The sequence below is a fragment of the Mustela nivalis genome, assembly GCF_964662115.1.
Source record: "Mustela nivalis genome assembly, chromosome: 3".
Classification (NCBI taxonomy): Eukaryota; Metazoa; Chordata; class Mammalia; order Carnivora; family Mustelidae; genus Mustela; species Mustela nivalis.
The window spans coordinates 56,447,096-56,472,313 of record NC_139022.1 but is presented as its reverse complement, the minus strand read 5'-3'; the positions used below and the strand labels follow the sequence as shown (position 1 = coordinate 56,472,313).

The following is a 25,218-nucleotide window of genomic DNA, read 5'->3' as shown; positions in this document are numbered from 1 at the left end:
TGACTTAGCCAGCTTCTTTAAGTTTGCCATGTTGTCAGTAAAAGTCGTGGTTGACCCAAAGATAGCCTTATATATTAACTATTCAGGAGTCTGTAACTGTGTGACTAGATGGAGAGGCTACATCAAGTATCCAGAGAGGTGTATAGGAACATGAGTCTTGTTTTCTTTTTGATCTATCTACGAGGATGTATAGCTGTACCAAATCTTTGGGAATAACACATATTTATTATGTTCATTTTACTATAGTTACATCAGCTCAACATTTTTCTTTTTTTTGCCATTTTATTTTATTTTTTAAACATATAATGTATTGTCTGTTTCAGGGGTACATGTTTGTGATTCATCAGTCTTACACAATTCACAGTGGTCACCATAGCACAGTTGAATGCTATAGAGCCATAAAAAACAAAATCTTGCCATTTGCAATGACATGGATGAAACTACAGGGGATTATGCTAAGCAAAATAAGTCAGCCAGAGAAAGACAATTTTCATATGATCTCATTGATATGAGGAATTCGAGAAGCAAGACAGAGAGGATCATAGGGGAAGGCAGGGAAAAATGAAATAAGTTGAAACCAGAGAGGGAGACAAACCATAAGAGACTCTTAATTTCAGGAAACAAACTGAGGACTGTTGGAGTGGAGGGGAGTAGGAGGGATGAGGGGATGGAGTGGTTGGGTGATGTGCTATGGTGAGAGCTCAACATTTTTCTTACTTGTTTTCCCTTTAGAAGTAGATTGCTTTACTGTGAAAACTGATTTAAGATACAACCTTACGTTTGTTTTTTCTTATATTTCCAGTTGAAAAGATAATTTTTTTTAAAGATTTATTTATTTATTTGAGAGACAGAGAGAGAGAGTGGTGGGGAGGGACAGAAGGAGAGTGAGGAGAGGCCCAAGCAGACTCCATGCTGAGCGCAGAGACCAAAACATGGCTTGATCTCAGAACTCTGACTGAAACTAGGAGTATGTCTCTTAACCAACTGCACCATGCAGGCGCCCTCATAATTTTGTTTTCAAATCAAAACCCGTTATACTTTGTAAGAGTAGAAGAAAACCCAAAAGACAAAAATAGCTATTGGATGATTCTTAACATCCATTTTCATCAACCATTTTCACAGTGTTGTAACACATCTGAAATGCCAATGAGACTGTCATTCACTTAAAACCTATTCCACCCCCATCTTACCCCAGAAAAAAACGATTTTCAGGCTTCCCTTACCAGCAAAATATTTCGTCACCTAAAGTTGTTATGCAGAAATCCAATGAATAAAACATATTTTTTTCTGTCTGCCTTAAGCTAGAAAGTACTATTGACTCAGCCTCTGCTAGCCTACCCCTTTTCGCCTGAGTTCTTCTGAGTTCATCTGTGAACATCACTGACAGCTCAAGTCCATTTCTTACAAATATCTAGAACTGTGCTCGTCTCTCCTCCCTTCTCCCTTTTATGTTTAGACAATATCAAATTTTTTTTCACGTATTATTCAATGTTGTACTATGCCTCCGCTCTTGTATGTATTTCTTCATCTCTGTGAAATGCCCCCCCCCCTTTTTTAGATTTTATTTATTTGACAGAGAGATCACAAGCAGGCAGAGAGGCAGGCAGAGAAAGGGGGAAGCAGGCTCCCCACCGAGCAGAGAGCCCAATGTGGGGCTCGATCCCAGGACCTTGAGATCATGACCCCAAGCCAAAGGCAGAGGCCCAATCCACTGAGCCACCCAGCTGCCCCTGAAATGCCCTTTTCTGACGGGTACCTTATGAATTGTTTTTCATTCTTCAAAACCTTGCTCATATTCCCTATACATTCTTCCCCTTCTCCTTGTAGATTTGAATACTTCTTCCTCAGTACTTTTTATTTTTTTAAAGATTTTATTATTATTATTTTTTTAACTTTTTATAAACATATAATATATTTTTATCCCCAGGGGTACAGGTCTGTGAATCGCCTGGTTTACACACTTCACAGCACTCACCAAAGCACATACTCTCCCCAATGTCCATAATCCCACCCCCTTCTTCCAACCCCCCTCCCCCCAGCAACCCTCATTTTGTTTTGTGAGATTAAGAGTCACTTATGGTTTGTCTCCCTCCCAATCCCATCTTGTTTCATTGATTCTTCTCCTACCCACTTAACCCCCCATGTTGCATCATCACTTCCTCATATCAGGGAGATCATATGACAGTTGTCTTTCTCCGCTTCACTTATTTCGCTAAGCATGATACGCTCTAGTTCCATCCACGTTTTCGCAAATGGCAAGATTTCGTTTCTTTTGATGGCTGCATAGTATTCCATTGTGTTATTATTTTTTTTTAAGATTTTATTTACTTGAGAGAGAGAGCACACACAAGCAGGGGGAGGGGTGGAGGGAGAGGGAGAAGCAGACTTGCTGAGCTTGACATGGCGATCTATTCTCGGACCCTCTGGGATTATGATTCGAGCCAAAGGCAGATGCTTAACCAACTGAGCCACCTGGGTGCCCTCACAGTACTATTTCTGTACCTTGACACATATACTTGTATTGCACATAGCATGAAGTACTACATTATTACTGTGATCTGTTCGATTCATAGCACTTTGAGGATAGGTAGTTTCTGCTTATCTAACTTTAGCATTTAGTGTAATTCTTAGACTATTGGTACTAATTAAATTGAGTTCAAATTTCTGTTGCATAGTTGACACTTTTGAGAAACTTGATTTGGTTCATTTGGCCTGCAGTTTGATAAAATAATTGGTTCCAGATCATTCTCCTATTTTTAAGATTAAAGAAAAGAATTTCAGAAAAATAAAATAAAGGTATGGATTTCATTTTAGACATTAAATCTATCAAAATAACTAAGATCTGGGGCGCCTTGGTAGCTCAGTGGGTTAAGCCTCTGCCTTTGGCTCAGGTCATGGTCTCAGGATCCTGGGATCGAGCCCTACATTGGGCTCTCTGCTCAGCGGGGAGCCTGTTTCCCCCTTTCTCTCTGCCTGCCTCTCTGCCTACTTGTGATCTCTCTAAATAAATAAATAAATAAATAAATAAATAAGATATGTTTTAAAGTTATTTTCATGCTTCCAAGGTTCTACCTAATAAAATCCTATAATTTTGCCTTAATAATGCAAGTTTATTTGTGCATTTTAACTTGGAAGTTTCTAGATCATTTTAACTAATGGATAGATACTAAATAGATCTGTAATAAATAAAATTTAACTTAGTAGCCTTTTTATAAATTATAGAACAATAGGGAATGTTAGGTTGAGTGCTTTTTTTACTGAAGTATAATCGACATAATAGTTTCATGTGTACAACATGGTGATTCTGCAATTATATACATTATGAAATGCTCATCATGATAAATATAGTCATCATCTGGCACCATACAAAGTTACTCTTATTGACTGTATTCCTTCTGCTATATTTTTCATCTCCACGATTTTATAACTAAAAGTCTGTACCTCTTAATCCCCTTCGCCATTTTTATCCATCCCACCTCCCCCCTTCCCTCTGGCAGCCACCAGTCTGTTTTCTGTATTTGAGTCTATTTGCTTTTTGTTGATGTTGTTTTGTTTTGGTTTTTAGATTTCACATGTTAAGTGAAATCATAGTGTATTTGTCATTCTGACTGACTTATTTCACTTAGCACAATACCCTGTAGGTCCATCCATGTTGTGAGTAACAAGAATTTTTTCTTTTTTATGGCTGACTAATATATATACTGCACCTTCCTTATCCATTCATTTATTGAGGGACACTTAGATTGCTTCCATATCTTGGCTTTTGTGAATAAGGATGTAGTCAGCATATCTTTTTGAATTAGTGTTTTTGTTTTCTTGGTAATACCCAGAAGTAGAATTAATGGGTCACATGGCATTTTAATTAATTAATTAAGTCAATTAATAAAGTATTAATTTAATCAAGTATTTATTTAACCAATAATGATTAATTATATACTATCACTATTAATTATTAAATTAATATTAATTATATAATAATAACAGGGACCTCCATACTATCTTCCACAGTGGCCATACCATTTTACATTCCCAGCAACAATACAGGATAGCGCTTGCTATTAATTATATAATAATAACAGGGACCTCCATACTATCTTCCACAGTGGCCATACCATTTTACATTCCCAGCAACAATACAGGATAGCGCTTGCTATTTTTTGTCTTTTTGATACTAGCCATTCTTACTGGTGTGAGCTGATAGATATCTCATTGTGGTTTTGATTTGCATTTTCCTGATGATTAGTGATTTTGAGCGTCTTTTCATGAATCTTTTTCCCATCTGTATGTCTTCCTGGGAGAACTGTCTGTTAAGGTCCTCTCTCCATTTTTTAATTGCATTATTGTATTTTTTTGGTATTGAGTTGTATGAGTTCTTCATATATTTTAAAAATTGACCCCTTAAAAAAATAAAAATTAATAAAAATTGACCCCTTAGTGGATATATCATTTGCAAATATATTTTGTTGGTGGGGAATTATTCATTAGGAACATCATAAGCTATATAGAGGCTTTTAATCAGGAAAGAATTGAATAACGGTACATAAAAGTGGATGATCAAGGGGGAAAAACCGCAGATCCCAGGGAGATTAGGCTTTACAGTCAAGTTCAATACCAGTTTAATCTCTAAATTTCATGAGTTAGAAGAGGGAATGAAGAAATCTAATTTTAGACATAAGAAGAATAGTAATTTAAATCTGATGTTACCCAATTTTATTTTTAGATTTACAATAAGAGAAAGACTAGTAAAACACTTTCGAGCTCAGATTACAATATTATGTGAATCATAAAATATGGAAGAGGGAAAACTAAAACAAACAAACAAACTGGGCACAGCTTTATTTATTTGATAAAACTCTTCATTACTTGAATGCAAAGATCTCAGAATGAATCTTGAGTCATTTTGTAAACCTCTGAGTTACTTAAAAGTATTTCTGTATCTTGGTTTTTTAATTTTTTTAGTTTTAGGACGAGTCGTGGCCTTTGAGCTGTAGCAAGGGCATTAGGAGATGAGCAATACCATTAAATAGGAATATTTAGTATGTAGATTGGAGTTCAAAGAACATTGACACCTCTGTTAGCAGTTTGGCTTTCTCCAAAATTTTCTTCCAAGTTGTTGTTGACCAACTCCTATTCAAGCTCAAACTACAAAAACAGTTTAATACTATATAATACAGCTTTGTAGTCAGAATATCTTATTTTAGGCAAAAGAATGTTTTATCCCACTCTCATTGGTCTTTTTACTTGGATTGGATAGGTTTTGACCCTCATTTTTCCCTTCCTATTGTGGCAAAGGTAAATAAATACTAGAGATAGTTAAGGAAGGAGTATTTTTTAAGTTTAAAATCAGAACAAAAATAGTAACAATGTCCTGAAAGTGAAAGTTTTTCAGACTTTTGTATTATTATTTATTATTTGTTATTTATTGTAACAAAAATGTAATTTAAAAAATGCCCTTTTTGGTTAATGTATCATTTATATTGATTACATCCTATATCTACTTCTGAAAAAGATTTAATATAGCTCTACTTTGGAGTTTGTATTAAATCAACTTGATTTTTTGTTGTTGTTTTCTTTCTGTTTTAGCCACCAGAAAGACAGATTGTGGTTGGAATATGTTCCATGGCAAAGAAATCCAAATCCAAACCAATGAAGGAAATTCTTGAACGGATCTCCTTATTTAAATATATCACAGTAGTAGTATTTGAAGAAGATGTTATTTTGAATGAACCAGTAGAAAACTGGCCTTTATGTGATTGTCTTATTTCGTTCCATTCTAAAGGTATTAAAGAATGGGGTGGGAACTCCCTTTATCGTCTTATAATAAACCTAATACATATTAATTGTAGAATATTAGATAAAACAGGAGAATAAAATTAAATTCATCCATCTCACAGATCAGTGATGTTAACATTTTTATGTATTTCTTTTCAGGCATTTTTTTCTCTGTGCATTTTTCTAAACAAATTTACTGTGGCTGTGTATATGTAATTTTATATTTAAGTTTTTCATTAGTTATATCAAGGAGTTTGTTTTTTTCGCCTCTATTACATTCTTCAAAGACCTAATTTTTTTTTTAAGATTTTATTTATTTATTTGACAGACAAGGATCACAAGTAGGCAGAGAGGCAGGCAGAGAGAGAGAAAGGAGGGAGCAGGTTCCCTGCGGAGCAGAGAGCCTGATGCGGGGCTCGGTCCCAGGACTCTGGGATCATGACCTGAGCCGAAGGCAGAGGCTTTAACCCACTGAACCACCCAGGCGCCCCAAAGACCTAATTTTTAACGACATCATAGGGTGTCATCATGAGATTGTCCTATGACATAGTTAACTATTATCCTAACAGTTAGTCTCCAGTTTTCACTATTAGAAATATGGTTGTTATGAACTCTTCTAATGCATATCTTTGTTGGAGCTACTCTAAGTTACTTAGAATAAATTCTCGGATTATTGGATATTTTTAGCCATATGCTTTTGCCATACAGAAAATGATCTATCTTTCCACATATACATATTCATATTTTATTTCTAAAGAGCTTAATATTTGAATTTTCCATTTTACTTGGTTTCTTCTATAAATCAAACAGAAGTATTAATTAAACTTAAGTATTACTTGATGGTAAATTATGCCTTCATAGTAAAACCCACAAATCAAAATTATTAGTGAATATTTGAAAATTTGTGACCCAAGAATCTGTGAATTAAGTGAATTTCTAAGAACTATAATTTAAAAGATGCATGCTCAGTTATAAATGTATTCATATTAAATCACCTTGTTACCAAAACACGTAATCTCCAGTTATGTTAAAGTTTTACTTTAGTTGGGTGTTCAAGAAATTTCTCCTTCAGCAAGAAGGAGATGGAACAGGGTTGAGATTTTTTGTGCTCCTATATCCTATAGATAAGCCAAGGCCCTGGTCTTTATAAATTGAAGTCCTTTACTTCAGAGAATTTTAAAATTGGCTTATCCTTCAGGGTAAGGTGGTCTTCCCTTACTACCACATGATTTTTCCTACCATTTTCCTACCTTTCCTATTTGTTTTTGTCTGTAAAAACTAGCTGCTATCTAAGGTCATATCCCATACGCTGTCTCTTGGTAAGGAAAAAGTTCCTCTTTAACAGCAGTAACAGAACCAGAAAACTGTTACAGCGGTTCCTATATGCTGAATTCGGTTAAGATGCTTTAAATCATAGACACTGAGATATCCTGATGACAAGTGATGAATTCTTCTCAGAGTCTTTACAAAACGAGAAGGGTTTTTAGTTTGTGGAAGTCATTCTTGGTATAGAGTACTTTCATTAAATTTTAAAAACTAAGAGGAATTTAGGAATGTCTTTTTTAAACTGACCATAGTTGTTTGTTTAGTTTTGTTAACTTCAGTATGCCTTTGTACTTACTTCCCCTCCAACTGTTCTGATAATAGTACAAAATACAGTGTCTTCACAGTAATACTGTAGTACCCAACGTTAAATTCTAAAGTTATGCATGCTTAACTGATTTTTACGCTTTTCCATAGATAAGATATTCACTAAAATATTGTCACTTAAGGAATATTAAATATTTATTGGGCGCCTACTCTGTCAAGGACTATACTGTTTGATATATACTCCTTTATCGAGTTCCTCAAAAACTCTACTAGATAAGACTAGTATAATACCCATTTACAGCTGAGAATCAGGGGCTTAGCGATGTTAAATAAACTTACCCAGGATCACAAAGCTAATGAAAGATGGAGCCAGGATTTTGAACCCTGTTTTATTAGACTCTATGGTATACTGCCACAACATCTCTTAATAATATATATTGATGGATAAAATTGGAGACTTTTAGTGTCAATACAGAGAGTGCAGTATAATTATTAAATGCTTTAGATTTTTTTTTGGACCTCTTACTATATCTGCTATTTGAGTTGTTTTCCATGTAATTAGTAGTTTTATCAAAGTCTAGAAATTTTAGGGAGTTAATTTCTAATATCTTAACAGTGACCTAGTAGCAGCAAGTATGATTCTATGCATAAATTTTATATTTAGAGCATATCTATTGTATGTGAATTAACTTTTGTTTTTGCTATTTTTAAAGGTGCATAAGTTCTTTGAAGAATTGGCAATTTATATGTATAGATATCAAACTAAAGTGAGAAGTTATATTTGTTTTCTTTTAAACACCAAGTGATTGTGATACACTTAATTATATTTAGATTTCTCTTTTGTACATGAAGTAATCTTGTTATTAGGTGACTTTGAATAATCAGGCATTGACTAACATGTCAGTGCTTTATATTTGGCTATATAGCCACTTGCTTGTTATGCCTTATCAATCAAATTAACTAGGAAAAAATAAGACTTATTATTAATACATGTCAAGTTTTATGTGTTTTTCCTTGCTTTGTATGGAAAGCAATTATATGCATAATTAAATTTACCTTTTATGGGAAGTGATACAGAATCAAATTGATATAGTTATAGATGTCAACTTATCTTGAGATTATACGGAATATGTTAATAATATGTGTTCTTAGGATTTCCACTGGACAAAGCAGTTGCCTATGCAAAACTCAGGAATCCATTTGTAATCAATGACTTGAATATGCAGTATCTCATACAAGATAGGTGAGTGATGGAGATGGCTGAATTAAGGGAAGGAAAAATAACATTTATTTAATGCCTACTGTAAGCTGACATCAGGTGTTTTCATATATATTAATTTGTGGTATCCTCTAAATAATACTTAGAAATAGGAAATTATACCTAGTTTTATAGATGAAGAAACTTGAGACTCAGGGAGATGAATAAATTTGCCCAGAGTCACAAGTAGTTCAGTCAATAGTGGAACAAGGACTTAAACTAGGTTTGTTTAATTTCCAGAGCCTACCGAACCATTGAAAATTTAGTTTCAATTTGAAATTATGAACAGTTTCTCTCTCATTTGACTAAAGATGAAATTAGGGTTGTACTCATTGAACTAGACTTTTTTTTTTAATGGAATAGTGCAATCTCATGATACATCTTAGCATTCATTTTACAGGCTAAAAGCATGGATTTCTAAGAAAAACTGTAGAATACAAATATATTTATTTATTTTGTTTGAGTGCTGTTTCACTCTGATGGCTACCATATAATTCCGCCAACATTTACTTTTCTTTTGTGTTAGGATTATTGTACGAGATTATATGTGTGAAAATGCATTATAAAGTTTAAGGCCCTATAGTTTTCTGGTTTTGTTTTTTTTTTTTGTTCTTCCAAATAGTACAATATCTAACATTTTAAAACATTTTCCCTAGATTTACATATTAATACATACTTCTTTGTTATAAATATATACATAAATATGTAAATGTATATTTACTTTAAGAAATTTAGAAAATAAAAGCAGAAAGAAAGGCATTTAATCCTACTACCGTCTATCCTATTTTTTCATGTGGAAAGCAATACATATATCCACTCACATTTTACACAACGAGGGTCACTTTTCTTTTACAATACCATGAACATTTTCCCATGTCATTAAATATTCTTTGAGTATAAAGTGTTTTGTTTTTTTTTTTTAAGATTTTATTTATTTATTTGACAGAGAGAAATCACAAGTAGTCGGAGAGGCAGGCAGAGAGAGAGAGAGGAGGAAGCAGGCTCCCTGCTGAGCAGAGAGCCCGATGCGGGACTCGATCCCAGGACCCTGAGATCATGACCCGAGCCGAAGGCAGCGGCCCAATCCACTGAGCCACCCAGGCACCCCGAGTATAAAGTTTTTAATAGATAATATGCTGTCATGTCATATCACAACTTTGCATTTAACCATTTCTTTTTATACATTTTTATTCTCACTTTGAAATATTAGTGTTTTAATATGTCACATAAAGTATTGTGCATACATTTTTGCTCTAATGAGGCTGAATATTTCCTTAGAAATGTTTAATATTTTTAAATGATTTATTTGTTTATTTAAAAAATAAGAAGACTGGATACCCATGCCTTTTTAATTAATACAATAGTAATAATGTACTCTTCAAATAGAGCAATAAAACTTAAAAAAATGTTTTCCTTTTTCTTCAGGAGAGAAGTATATAGTATTCTTCAAGCCGAAGGTATTTTACTTCCTCGTTATGCAATTTTGAACCGTGACCCAAATAATCCCAAAGGTAAGAATATGAGATTTTGAGAAAGCTACCTTTTGTCATTCGACATACTTTTGAGTTATTTCCTTTCTAATTAAGTAGAAGGAATTCAGAGAACTCATACTATTCTATTTACTTTTTTTTTTAATGAGCATTTTGCTCAGTTAAAGTGTGCCACTATAAGCTAAAAGGCCCGCTAATAATTTAAGAATTATACATCCTACTTTTCTTTGTTCTACATTTAACATATGGAATCATAAAGATTTTTGAATTACATGCTTAATAAATTTGTATTGATTACGGGTGATCGGTAATCAGGTGATTTATCTGTGGTTGTTGAATTCAGGATTAGAAACTTCATGCTAAGATACCATAATTTCTGATGACTGGGAGTTCAGAAATATTACTACTTATTAATATCCTAAAGCAGCCTTTGCTTCATTTTTCTGGTTATCTAAAACATAGCATGTAAGTTATATGTAACATTCTAAAAAGCCAAGATAAATGTTTATCTGCTTTAAGAGTTAATATTCTGACAAGGGTATTTTGGGGAATTTTGTTGATTTTATTGTAGTTTAAAGCAACTTTTGTTAAAAAACTAGATATAGCATTTATTATCAGTAACAGGGAACTTCTCTTATTTGTCTAGAGCAAAAAATTAACTTCCTGATTGGTTTGCTTGCTTACTTTATATAGGTTACTTTAATAAGTTAAATAATTTCATGTTTTATGGTATCTGTGATACAAATAATTCCATATAATTTTCAGGAGATGATAGCAATCTAGAAAGATTTCTCAGTGTTTCTTGTTGGCATCATTTCATATCTAATATTGAATTCTGTGGGATGACAAGGTAAGATGTCAGGTTCATAAGATTTTGAAGAATAACTGTAGTTTTTAATGTCAGAGATCATAAATCTTGATGTATATTTTTTGTGTAAATATTATTTTAAAGATGATTTATTATTTTAGCAAGAGAGGTTGGGGAGGGGCAGTGTAGAGAATCTTGAAGCAGACTTCCTGCTGAGTGTGGAGCCAAGACTGAGCTCCATCTTCAGACCCATGAGATCATGACCTGAGCTGAAACCAAGAGTGGGACGCTTAACCAATTGAACCATCCAGGCACTTCTGCATGACTTTTTAATTAAAATAAAATCATACGTTATCCACAGTTACTTTTCTTTGTAAACTCTATTCTAGTAAAAACTTAAACAATAATGTTAAATGTAGCTAATATACAATATGTAATTTTTCCTGCTGTTATGTTTGATTTTTAGAATGCAATCTGATTGAAGGGGAAGATCATGTAGAAGTAAATGGTGAAGTTTTTCAAAAGCCATTTGTGGAAAAGCCAGTCAGTGCAGAGGATCACAATGTTTACATTTACTATCCCACATCTGCAGGTGGTGGAAGTCAAAGACTTTTTCGAAAGGTAAACCTTTGTTATCCTAGGGGATACTGTTACTCATACTTCATAGAAATTCTATTAAAAGTAACCAAGTATTCAGTAGAATTAAGATTAAATAAAAATGTACCATTCAGGTATAAATTCAAACATATCCTTCTTTGTTAGAAAAGCAAGATGTTATTTTAGTTATTTAATGTTGTTTATGCAAAATTTCTACATACAAAATACCAAGAAAATTACTCGATTTTCTTTCTATCTTCCATTTATGTATCTGGCATATGAGAAATACAAGCAAAGATCAGTAGTTTGTAAGAAAAATGGCCTCCAAGATAGATAATTCATAGACACAAGTAATATCTATAACATTTACATTCATGAAAGTATGCTCAAAACTGTACCCATAATAAAATAAATGCAAATGAAGTCTAAAAGGTAATGACATTGAATTACTTTTTTGTTGACACAAAATCAAAAAGATCGAGATAGTTGCAAAACAGGCACAAGCCCAAATGTTGTTAGCAGAAATGTACATTAATATAGCCTTTATTCTCTTAGCAACATAATTTAACAGTGTATTAAGATCAAAGATGCACGTATATTTATAAGCAATTATGGAAATACAAAGTAAAACACAGTGAAGTACTATTTTATATCCATTAGAGTGGCAAATATTAAGTTTAAGAATACCAATTATAGATGAGGATGTGGAGCAGTGGGAGCTCACATACATTGCTAGAAGACTAAAAATTGTTAAAATAGTTCATAAAATATTTTAGATTTATCTTTGTAAGTTGAATATGAGCACCTAGTAATTCTATCACCTAGTAGTTCTACTTGTAGTATGTACCTTAGAAATGCCCTTGCACCTGGGACACTTAAAAGAATATTGAAAGCAATACTCTTCTACTGGCTAAAGGTTAGAAGACAACCTAAATATTCATTAATAAAATGAATAAATTATGGTGTACCTATACAGTGGAAAATTCTGTCGTGGAAAAAGTAAACAAAAGAGGGTTACATGCAAGAACATGGCTGAATCTTAGGAGCATTATTCTTACTGTTCATTGTATTCTTATGCTACTTAATTTACACGTAAGTTACATTACAACAGAAAATAATGCACTGTCAACTCTATAGTAAGTGTTGTTAAATATTTGTTCACCAATAAAAGTTTTTGGAAATGTCTAAGATGGAAATAGATGATTAAGAGGTTATATTATAAAAATGAGATGAATAACTTAGCTTTTATATTTGTGGACATCTTTTGTTTCAGATTGGCAGTAGAAGTAGTGTTTATTCCCCAGAAAGCAATGTACGAAAAACAGGCTCATATATATATGAAGAGTTTATGCCCACAGATGGTACTGATGTAAAGGTAGGATTGATTACAATATAATTTAATTTTGCCTTTAGTTTATCAGTGATACAGAAAAAGGGATTACCCCAAGGATAGACTCTATTCTGGATCTCTTTCTTTTTATGACTAGGGATTCTTTATCTATTTTGTATTATGAATGCCTTTGGCAGTCTGAAACCCGTGAACCCTTGTTTTAGAATCATGTTTTTTGATGCCCAAAACAAGATTGCCAGGGAGACAAATATTTTTTGAAATGTAGTTATAAAAATATTTAAAAACCAACTTTGTGATACAATAATATGTGTGCTTCTTTAAAAGGACATTAAATAATAAAATATAGTGGGTTAAGGGTCTAATAGCCACTAGTTTCCAAGCACTGATTAGTGTAAATGATGCTCTGAGATCTGTGACAACTGTAGTGTAATATAACAATATGTTTGAAATTTCCTTGGGTGACAGATAAGGTCTTAATTGCTTTACCTTCAACTAATCTCTGTCTCATGAGAGTATCTTTTTTTCTAAGGTATAAACCTGATTGTGAACCTCTCCTTTAAAATTCTCTTATGGATTTTGTTGACTGTAGGGTAATATTCAAATTCATAAGGGTGGCATACAGAATATTTCCCAGTCTGTTCTATGAACCTTATTTCTTACTGTATAAATGGCACCAAATAACTTACTCTTACCTTACTACATCGTGCTTTTTAATGCTTCTGGCCTCTGTGTTTACTTAGGGTGCTGTTCCCTTTCTTTTCTGCCTTTCAGCATATGCTGCTCCTCACCACCACCATCACAACCTTTCTTTTGGCTATTACTTCCTTTTATAACGTTTCTATAATTATTTTTACTTCTCCTTTGGTTAAGCTAAAAACAATTTGGGAAAGATCACATCCTATTCAACCTCGTGTTCCCTCATCTCGCTCAGAATAATCATTCTCTGTAGAGAACAGAACTTCATGTTACCAGTTTTGCCATGTAATTAATTATTTATAATCTTTTCCAGTGTATTGAAAATTTTGGCATGTGAAATAGAAAGAAGTGTGAAAAGAACAGTCTGGAGACTGAAGTATTTTTTATTGATTTTTTTTTCTTTTGATCTGTTGTCTTGCTTTTTAAAATTTAATACATTTTTTATAATATATACATTTTTAATGTATATATTTTAACATTTATTAAAGGTTTATACAGTGGGTCCAGATTATGCACATGCTGAAGCTCGAAAATCTCCAGCTCTTGATGGCAAGGTGGAACGAGACAGTGAGGGAAAAGAAGTTAGATACCCTGTTATTCTTAATGCACGAGAGAAATTAATTGCCTGGAAAGTCTGCCTTGCTTTTAAGGTAAGATGTTTTACAGGCCACATAGACCCTTGTAAAAGAAATTCTAATTTTCTCTCTTGAGTAAAAGAAATGTTACGTGGGCATTTAATAGGAAAAATCAGCTCAGAAGATTAAAAATGATATATTTGAACTGTTTATATGCTTCTCAGGAGATTCTTGTAGTGCCATTAATAAAAATATACAGTAAATGAAGGCCTTTGTTTTTCTGTATTCTTTCTGTGTTATGTAAAAGGGAATTTTGCCTATTTGTTCAGAAATTAAAGTTTGATGGACTTAACTAAAGCAGTGGCATTAACCAGTGTTTAGAGGTATTGTTTAACGTGGTAAAAACAACTGGTTAAAAGTACTGTTTACTCAGAATTGATAAATGATTGCTTTGTTGAATAAAAAAGGTCCTTAGCAGTCTTTCTCCTATAGCCTATTTATTGTATATGTTAAAATGTGTTCATGAAAGCAATATGAATACATTTCTTAAAGAAAACTTTTTATTTCTAGCATTTGACTAATTCCCTCAGTCTAGATCATTAGGCTTCCAATAATGTATGCTAAAGATGTAAACCGCGATAGTACAACCTGATCTTTTAAAGGATAAACTTTACCTTTTGAAGTCTTGTCTTGGGTATATAATGTAAAGACTAGTGTATTACTGGTTATTAAATAAACCTTTATGTCTTAATATATTGAAGTCACTTTTGTGAAAGGAATATTTGTCTATAAATACATTTTAATAGCTTTATATAAATTGTTTTAATTTTGTAATACCAGGATTCCAAAAGACATGACTTAAAATCCCATTATACTGGTATGTGATAATTTGAATATAAGATGCAGAACATAGAAAATTTCAGGAGCCTGAGCAGGAGCCTTGCAACTGTTTCCTTCTCCCGAATAAAATAAATGTATTTCAGGTGCTCACAAGGATATAGTTGTCAGGATGTAAAATATTCAGAGGGCAGAGCACCTGGCTGGTTCAGTTGGTAGAGCCCGCAACTCTTGATTTCGGGGTTGGAGTTTGAACCCCCCATTGGGGGTAGAGATTGCTTAAAAATAAAATCTCATTAAAAAAAAAAAAGATTCATAGGGGTAATTGGATGTTTCCTCTGGGACATATCTTCAAAACTGTTTTCCTTTATGCATTTTTGGATTAAAGCAGTAGAATTTCTACTATGACAAAATTTAACAAAGCTTTGAAAAACTGTTACTCTTGTTTTTTAATTAAGTGTTACTTGAAGAACATCTTATAATAGTATGTTATTTTTTGGCCTCTCTAATCTCTTATACATTTTGGTTCTATATTTATTTCATGGGGGAACTCAAATGGTCATATGGTATGTTTTATATATTTTCAGAGTACTCAGGTTAGAGATGGGTAATTTCATTTATTACTTACTATGAAATCAACTAATAATCAGTAGTAAATTTTTAGGCATTTATAAAATTTGATACATTGTAAGACTGAAAAACTGTGGATCCTAATTCAAATGTAACTTTTTAAATATAATTTATTTTAAATAGCAAACAGTTTGTGGTTTTGATTTGTTACGGGCCAATGGACAGTCCTATGTCTGTGATGTCAATGGCTTCAGTTTTGTGAAAAATTCCATGAAGTATTATGATGATTGTGCAAAAATACTTGGGTAAGAATTTTTCTTTACATTTCTCCTCTTTACCTTTGTTACAGCTAACGCATACTAGCTATTCAGAAACGAAATAATTGCAAACATCAAATGATCAGGGTCCTGAAAGCACTCTAGAATAAAAATCAGTGTTCATAAAATGACATTCCCCAAAGAACTACACCAAATCCTGAGTTATACTTCGGGTTATCAAAGGCGGAGTAATTTATGGCCAGGATAGATGATGGCTTAAAGATACTTTAACTTAAAGATTTAGAATTGCTATGCAGTGATTTTTTTTTTTTAAGATTTTTTTTTTTTTTTTTTTTGACAGAGAGATCACAAGTAGGCAGAGAGGCAGGCAGAGAGAGAGATGGGGAGCGGGCTCCCCGCTGAGCAGAGAGTCCAATGTGGGGCTCAATCCCAGGACCCCGGGATCATGACCTGAGCTGAAGGCAGAGGCTTAACCCACTGAGCCACCCAGGTGCCCCATGCAGTGATTATTACAGCTAATTTATTAGGTTACTTTGTTTTGCAAGTTTTTGGTATATGATTACAGTTGAAAAGGTTTCATTTTCTTACTTGGAGTTATAAAATGAATATTCATGAAATAAGTAACTGGATTAGAATAGAAATATTTGGAATTTAGAGTTCTTTTGAATGACAACTGTTTTCTACCATTACATGTCACTTCAAGATAGTCACAAGAGATTATCAAGTGAACCCAAAAGAAATTACTACATGTAGAAATGCGATTTTTATTTTCTTTGAACTATTTTCTTGTACCTTGATTTAGAAGATTCACAAGACATATTTTTAAACCGTTTCAAAGTATATATGACAAAAGCTTAAGAAACTTACATTTTAAAATGTATTGTCATAATTATCATATGATCTCTCTGATATGAGGAATTTGAGAGGCAGGACAAGGGGGTCCTGGGGGGAAGGGAGAGAAAAAAACGAAACACGATGGGACCAGGGAGGGAGACAAACCATAAGAGACTGTTAATTTCAGGAAACAAACTGAGGGTTGCTGGGGGGCGGGATAGGGTGGCTGGGTTATGGACATTGGGGAGGATATGTGCTATGGTAAGTGCTGTGAATTTTTTAAGACTGATGACTCACAGACCTGTACCCCTGAAGCAAATAATACATTATATGTTAATAAAAATAAATTTAAAAAATGTATTGTCGTAATTGGAGTCTGCTTTTATAATATATTTTAAAGATTGGAGAACTGACCCTTAAGGTGAAATTTGGGGGAGCTTACTAAATTTTAGCATGAATGCTGAATTGAAACAAGACAAAAAATGTTTTATAATTACTTAACATGTAATTATAAAATTATTGTTAACCCTATTAGTAAAATATAATGGATATTTGTTTAAAAAGAGCCATGGTATTTAGAGTAATTTCAAAAGCGATTAACAGGTAAGAAAGGACCCTTGGGGCACCTGTGTGGCTCAGTTGTTGGAGCTTCCGATTCTTGGTTTTGGCCCAGGTCAGGTCTCAGGGTCCTAGGATTGAGCTCCATGTAGGGCTCCATGCTCAGTGGGGAGCCTGTTGGGAATTTTCTCCTCCCTCTGCCCCTCCCCCCTTCTTTCACACACACTCTCTAAATAAATAAATAAAATCTAAAAAAAAAAAAAAGAAATGACCTGTGACCATAAAGAAGAGACAATCTTTGTTTTCAGAATTTATCTTTGAGTTGATATAATGCAGTTATAGTGATTTGACTCCAGTGTGATTTATACTTTGAAACTAATGTAAATAATAAATAATTCCAATTTTTTTAAAAGATTTTATTTATTTGACAGAGAGATAGTAAAAGAGGGAACACAAGCAGTGGGAGTGGGAGAGGGAGAAGCAGGCTTCTCGCTGAGTAGAGAGCCTGAAGGGGGCTCGATCCTAGTACCCTGAGATCATGACCTGAGCAGAAGGCAGACCCTTAATAACTGAGCCACCCAGGCGCCCAGTAATTCCAAATTTATAGCGTTTCTTCAGTGTGTTCTAATGTACCAGTTTAGAACTGCTAATATTTGTTTTAATCAGGATTGATACTTTGAGTTACTTTTTATGTGCTATAATCACAGAATCACTAGTTTGACCGTAACTTTTATGATTCTGTATTATTAGTCATTAAATACTGAGTTTTGTCTTAAAATGAACTAATTTCTAGTTTGTTTTTGTTTTTTTTAATCAAAGCAATATTGTAATGAGAGAGCTTGCTCCGCAATTTCATATCCCCTGGTCAATACCCTTAGAAGCTGAAGATATCCCAATTGTACCAACTACATCTGGAACTATGTAAGTTTGAATATTTTCTTTTAGAAATTTGTGTGGTTTTGTATATCGATCTCTGCTGTTACAATAGAGATTAAATTTCTGATGGTTACTGGACACTTTGCTGTGTATGTTTTCATATGATTCACTTGGCAGATGGAGAAATAGATTACATGCTTTTGCGGGGTCCACCTAGACTAAAAATCTTTTATATTGTTAAAAATAAAATTCTGTGGGGAACAATTTCTGAAAAATGCTTAGATAGTTATAGAACTATTGAATTAAGTCATAAAAATAAATGAGGTGCCAACAGGTATGTCACTTAAAGGTTCATAGTTGATGGTTTTACAACTTCTGAGTGTGTACAGAAAAAATATACAGGTATGTCTTGAAGTAAATTAATTAGACCAATATTGCCAGAGTGTCTCATAACATTCTCCTAGTGAAAATTACTGCTTGAAACTCACCTGCTATTCAGGTGAGTTGACCAAATGCTTCATATTCACAGCTTAGACATTTACATTAGCATGTTAAAAATTCTGAGAAGTCCTGGTTGGGTAGGGGGGACAAAAAAACATTTATAATGTTTTAAAACCAGTATTCTCAAACTATTTAGCATAACATTTTTTAGGTAACTTATTAAAATCCTGCAGGGTTGTATTCTGTGGCTTACAGTTCGGCACATGCTAAAGTATACCCTAGCGTTCTTTCTAAGACTGTGTTATCTTCTAGTAATTTGAGTTTGAATACCTGTTCTGTTCTTACAAGGGCAAAATAAATATAGTAGCTATAAAGTAAAGCATTATTTTGCTTTGATTTAATGAAATCTCAGTCCATAATGATCTATGCTACAAAACAAGTATTTCATGAAGTTCCAGGATTGCCGTTCGTTTACTTTTATCCCAGTGTGAGCATAACCATCTCTAGAGAGGAAGCTAATGTAAAGCTTCATATTACTCCCCCTCCAGCTTCTAAAAATCTTAAGATTGAATTTGATAAAATCAACTGGTTGTTATGAATACTGTTCTTCATAGGAAAGCTCTCAAATGTAAAAGGTAGCTTTAAACAAATAATGGGATGTTGTATTAGTCTGAATTATTTAACAGAAAACTTTGTTAGAAAATTGAAAGCATTTTTTTTTTTTAATTTTAGGATGGAACTTAGATGTGTCATAGCTGTGATACGTCATGGGGATCGAACACCAAAACAAAAAATGAAAATGGAAGTGAGGCATCAAAAGTATGTTTTAGGAGGAATAATTTAAGATTTCTGATAGGTGATTAGCTGATTTGATTAACACATCTTATAGAAAATCTGTTTTCCCATTTCTTGGCCATTAATTTAAACTGCTGGATGCAGTGAAAAGCCATGTAAAATAACTGTGTGTATCAGCATCTGAAAATTATTATGTTAATATCCATCTGGTCTGACTTTTGTTTACTGCTGGAAAGGCATAGACATCCTAAGGTATTCTGTTTAATCTTGGTTTGTTATTCTCTTCATTGGTTTCTATGAGTCTTTAACCTCTCAACCTTCTAGAAGAAAATTAGTAGAATGGAAGTTTATCTTATTTCTCTTCAGTATTTGATTTGGAAATAATAAAATTTGAAAACTTGAGCCAATAAATATATGTTGAAACATTTTTAATATGTATGGGTATACAGTCACTTCAGAGAATGTAATACTTAATATTACAATCATATACTCAGTTTCCATCATGAGAAAACTTTAAAAAATAATCTAGTGATTGTGAGTTTGATGTGCTCTGGAGAATAGTGAGTTTTATTGCCCAGGGTGGAGGAGCAACCTTCTATGTGAAAGAGAACACACAGTATTTGAAATCCATAGACCCGAGTCCCCTATCTTCATTATAAGTGGTTTGTGTAAGTATATGGTATTAGTACTAATTATTGCAAAGGACTAACTGTGCTGTCTTTTTTTTATAAGATTTTTTGATCTTTTTGAAAAGTGTGATGGATACAAATCGGGGAAATTAAAACTCAAAAAGCCAAAACAATTACAGGCAAGTGCATTTTATTTCTTGTTGGTTTTAAATTGCTAATGGCAATGTTACATAAAAATTCAGTTCTTTATTATTTTATAGGAAGTGCTGGACATTGCCCGACAACTTCTTATGGAGCTGGGGCAAAATAATGATTCTGAAATTGAAGAAAACAAGTCAAAACTTGAACAACTTAAGACTGTATTAGAAATGTGAGAATCTTTCTGAAACCCTTAACTTTGATAATTACTTGCTGTGTTCTTTTTTTAATATATGAGTTTGTTAAATTTCCTTTACAGTTGAATCTTTTTGTAATTTATTGCTGAATCTGAAGAGAAATTAGTGAAGGTCTAGTGAGATTTTTATTTGTACCAGTGAGAAAATAGATGCTTGTTTTGAAGGTTATTATTTTAGTTTTACTTTTCATTTTGATGAGAAGAATTTGGATATTTTATGAAGTACTACTTAGGATGAAAGCCAAATTGCTAACATGACCACTGATTAAATGTTGTTTAATTAAAAAACAATTTTGAGCTGTTTTAGTCAAGTGAAATTGATAACACCGGTATGCCTATTATAAACTTTACATATTTGACCACTTAGAATTTTATTTCCTTTAGATACCCATACATTTATTTTTTAATATTTTTATACTTATTTATCTCTTCAAAATTGTCTGAGTTTTGTAGAGAAACCTTTTTGTATTTTCATTTTTAATGTGATTAAAATGAGTATCTATTTTATGGAGATTTTCTGTAGGATATGTTAGAGAATTCAGCAATTAATTACAAATAGAAAGGTACATTAATATGTATTTTTAGTTTTCTCTAGATGGGTGTAATTTTTCTTTAGGAGATTGCATTGAATACTTACTAAATGTTATTTGTTTTGCTTGTCGTTTGTTTTTCAGGTATGGCCATTTTTCTGGAATAAATCGTAAAGTCCAATTAACTTATCTCCCTCATGGTTGTCCTAAAACATCTAGTGAAGAAGAAGGTATATCACTATTAATGTCTATTGTGTTTTAATTATGTGTAGGGACTTAACTACTCATTTGATGACCTTCGGGCCCGCTTGAGTGTAATAATTTAGGGACTGACATGCTGAATAAAGGAAAAAATAAAGTAGAGTTTTGTTAACTTTCCCTAACTATATTTTAAGTAAAGGATAGATTTTATTCTTGATCCTTCAAGGATAGATTTTATAGTTTTAGAAACTGCTTCGGACTTCCTTTTTACTCTGGGATTGTTTCAGAAAGTTTATTTATGACTAGATGTTACTTAATGGATTCCTTTCTTCCTCTTTTGGTAAAAGAGGACAGAGTATACAGGAAGAAAGCTCAAAAAGTACAAGAAAACTAAAAAGTACATAATGAAAGTGTTTCTGATATAGCTGTTTTCCTCCACTGAAAAAGTCAGAATAAGTATTTAAAGAAGGTCAGTCTCTAAAAGTAGTCAGCATAAAACTCCATAAATTCATTTACCTTTTAAAAGAAAAATGGGCAGGGGTTAGAGAAGCCATTTCATAGAGGAGTATAGATGCCCAATAAAATAATGATAATAATAGTAGTAACTACTTTTGCATATCACACTAGCAAAGTGTTTTCTTATTCTTTGTCAAATCGGTGATAAAGAATGTTAATGAGAAGTGTGAGTATATTTCAGTCTATTGATTGGAGTATAAATTGACGTAACTCTTTGAAAAGTTATTTGGCAGTATATATTAGAAACTCAGAAAATGTTCATATGAATTGATCTTAATTCTGCTTAGAAGAATCTTAGGCGCCTGGGTGGCTCGGTTGATTAAGCAACTGCCTTTGGCTCAACTCATGATTCCAGAGTGTCTGGATCCAGTCCTACATTGGGTTCCCAGCTCCACGGGGAGTCATCTTCTCCCTCTGACCTTCTCCTGTCTCCTGCTCTCTCTCTCAAATAAATAAATAAAATCTTGGGGGAATAAAAAGAAGAACCAATCCCAAGGAAGTTGTTAGATATTCAGGGAAAGATTGATCTTTGGGAATATTCTCAATGTCATTATTTATAGTAGCATAAATTGAAGTAATGATTATCTTAAATGAAAGCACAAATTTGATTATGTTGATCTTTAATAAATTTATTTTTAAAATTTGACATGTTGCTGTTTTGTCACACTTGTGATTAATAGCAATACAGAATTTCTTTTATTTAATGTTTGTGATAAAAAAATTCAGTAAATAACTGTGATTGAAAAAGTTTGTTAATTAATTTTCCTTCCATAAATTAATATTGGCCTGTGTAATAAACACAGCTACTATCTAATCCCAAGACAAAGGTTGATTTCTATCACTTTTAATGAATCAACATTAAATTTTTTAGAACTACTATTGCTTATTTTTATTTCTAAAATTTATTTATTTTAATTAATTTATTTTTTTAAAGATTTTATTCATTTATTTGAGAGAGAGAGAGACAGAGGAAAAGTGTAAGAGCCAGGGAGGTGGCAGAGGGAGAGGAAGAAGCAGGCTCTCCCCTGAGCAGAGAGCCCAATGAGGGGCCTGGATCCCAGAACCCTGGGATCAGGACCTGAGCTGAAGGCGGATGCCAAACTGACTGAGCCACCGAGGTGCCCTCTATTGCTTATTTTAAAATTACCTTTGTTTCTGTAGCCCAATACAGATTTTAGGACATGATAAAGGGCAGATGAATTAAGTATAGAAACTCATTTGCTTGTGGAACTTCCACTAATATCTGAGAAAAATCTTTGGTAAGGAACATAAAGAGATTGTGCAATTCCAAATTTAAAAAGTTGCTCTTGGCTACATTTTATTGTATAAATCATTCATAAACTTAAATTATAATAAATTTTAGGTTTTCTCATCTCATGTCTTCCTAAAATTATGCAGATCATTAATTTCTCATCATAAAAATGTATACATCTTCACTTCAGGTAGCATTACCTTTTATGTGAGACTTTTGATATAAAGACAAGATCTTGATCCTGTGGTCAGGGAGCTCTTAATCTAACATTGCTAGCACAACTAAATTAAATATATTAGGCAAATCTTATTGGTGTCCTGTCACTATGATAGCAGGGAAGGTAGAAGCAATACTTCTTTCAGAAAACTAAGAGCCTTCTCCGTAAAGTATGGAAGAGATTTTGAAATTTGAGTAAGATTTTAACTGAAGGAGCGAAGAGTATTCCTGAAAGAAACAAAAGCCTTACAGATAGGTATATGTTCCAAGGAACAAGATAATTTAGATAAAAGTTATATTTCACTGGATAAGAGAGAACAAAGAAAAAATTAATCTTGATAATATGTCTCTTTAAAATAAACAAACTTGACATTTGCCTCTATCTATTCACATGTGTCTTAGACAGCCGAAGAGAAGAACCATCCTTACTTTTGGTTCTAAAATGGGGAGGAGAACTAACTCCTGCAGGCAGGGTCCAGGCTGAAGAACTTGGAAGAGCTTTCAGGTGTATGTATCCTGGAGGTCAAGGTAAATCTTGTCGTTTCTTTAATTTGGTTAAATCTATGCATTATGTTTCCAAATCTTCATTTATTTTGTGATGTTATTAAATATTTATAGAAATATAGTGAGACAAAAATATAGCTTAAGTGATTTGAGTATTTATTTTCAGGAGATTATGCAGGATTTCCTGGTTGTGGTTTACTTAGATTACATAGTACCTACCGACATGACCTCAAAATATATGCTTCTGATGAGGGACGAGTACAGATGACTGCAGCTGCTTTTGCAAAGGTATAAATGTTTTTTAGAATTACTAGGAATGTCATCTAATATTATATTTTAAGAGATTTTTGCTAAGGCAATGTTTAAAAATTCTAAATTTGAAATTTCAAACTCAGGCCCTGAAATGGTGATGGGCTATATTATTAACACTTTATTTATTGCACATAGTTAGCTTATACCTTGTGAAATTCAGCATGTAACAAAATAATTATTAAAATGCTTTCTGTTAATTTGCATACTAATTTTAAAATCTGTATTGGCTTTATTCAATATATTTAGGGGCTCTTAGCTCTAGAAGGAGAGCTTACACCCATTCTTGTTCAGATGGTAAAAAGTGCAAATATGAATGGTCTTTTGGATAGTGACAGTGACTCTTTGAGCAGTTGTCAGCAACGTGTGAAGGCAAGACTTCATGAAATACTTCAGAAAGATAGAGATTTTACAGCTGAAGACTATGAAAAGGTGAGTTTAAACAAACTATTTTACATTGTGAAATATCATGCATGTACAGAAAAGTATATAAAACATAAACTTACAGCCTGTTGTATTAGAAAGCAAATACTCAGATAGCCACCATCCAGATACAGAAATAGAACATTGGGACACCTCTGACCCTGTGTGCCCCTCCTCAATTGTAGCTCTTCCCAATCTCTTAGAAATAATTACTATCCTTACTTTTTTTCTTTTTATTTTTAATATTTTATTTATTTATTTGACAGAGAGATCACAGGTAGGCAGAGAGGCAGGCAGAAAGAGAGGAGAAAGCAGGCTCCCTGCTGAGCAGAGAGCCCAATGTGGGGCTCTGTCCCAGGACACTGGGAGACCTGAGCCGAAGGCAGAGGCTTCAGCCCACTGAACCACCTAGGTGCTCCCTATCCTTACTTTCTATTGCTCTTTTTATAGTCTTCTCATATCAAGAAACTTATCTGGGTAAGTATGTATCCCTAATTGCTATGGTCTCTGTTTTGGCCATTTTCTAAGCTTCATACAATAGAGTAGGTTTTCTTTTATGTTTGGCTTCTTTTGCTCAATACCGTGTTTATGACGTTCATCCATATTTTTGAGAATTTCCACAGTTAAACAGTAATCACTTCTATGTAGTATTTTATTTTAGGGATTGGCTAACTTTTTCTGTGAGAGACCAGATAGTAAATTTTAGGCTTTGTGGGTCACTTTGGTCTCTTTTTGCATATTCTTTTTGTTTTTTAACCCCCTTTAAAAAATGTGAAAACCATTCTTTGCTCATGGGCTATGCCATAGGCTCCATTTGGCCTGTGGGCTGTAGTTTGATGACCTGTGTTCTATTCTATGAGTATACTATAACTTATATATACTTTGTATCATCGTTACAGTCTTGTGCTCTTATGATTA

The 25,218-nt window shown here is 33.1% G+C and overlaps 1 protein-coding gene across 42 annotated transcripts in view; it reads left to right on the top strand.

The window, feature by feature from the left end:
- The window catches only part of PPIP5K2 (diphosphoinositol pentakisphosphate kinase 2), a 78,064-nt gene that overhangs the window by 5,685 nt on the left and 47,161 nt on the right, over positions 1-25,218 (top strand). For 25 of the 42 annotated variants that reach the window (XR_014309793.1, XR_014309794.1, XR_014309795.1 and 22 more), the window contains 15 exons: positions 5,584-5,779; positions 8,515-8,605; positions 10,046-10,131; positions 11,385-11,539; positions 12,789-12,890; positions 14,051-14,212; positions 15,728-15,849; positions 18,034-18,135; positions 19,264-19,350; positions 20,059-20,134; positions 20,216-20,325; positions 21,024-21,109; positions 23,467-23,592; positions 23,735-23,856; positions 24,127-24,309. Coding sequence is in view for 37 of the 42 variants with exons in the window: in XM_082723763.1 (XP_082579889.1) it covers positions 5,584-5,779; positions 8,515-8,605; positions 10,046-10,131; positions 11,385-11,539; positions 12,789-12,890; positions 14,051-14,212; positions 15,728-15,849; positions 18,034-18,135; positions 19,264-19,350; positions 20,059-20,134; positions 20,216-20,325; positions 21,024-21,109; positions 23,467-23,592; positions 23,735-23,856; positions 24,127-24,309 (1,806 nt within the window). In the remaining 5 variants the exon portion in view is untranslated. Of the gene's footprint in view, positions 1-5,583; positions 5,780-8,514; positions 8,606-10,045; positions 10,132-11,384; positions 11,540-12,788; positions 12,891-14,050; positions 14,213-15,727; positions 15,850-18,033; positions 18,136-19,263; positions 19,351-20,058; positions 20,139-20,215; positions 20,326-21,023; positions 21,110-23,466; positions 23,593-23,734; positions 23,857-24,126; positions 24,310-25,218 lie in introns of all 42 variants that reach the window. The other 17 variants (XR_014309797.1, XM_082723788.1, XM_082723787.1 and 14 more) reach the window with 2 other exon arrangements.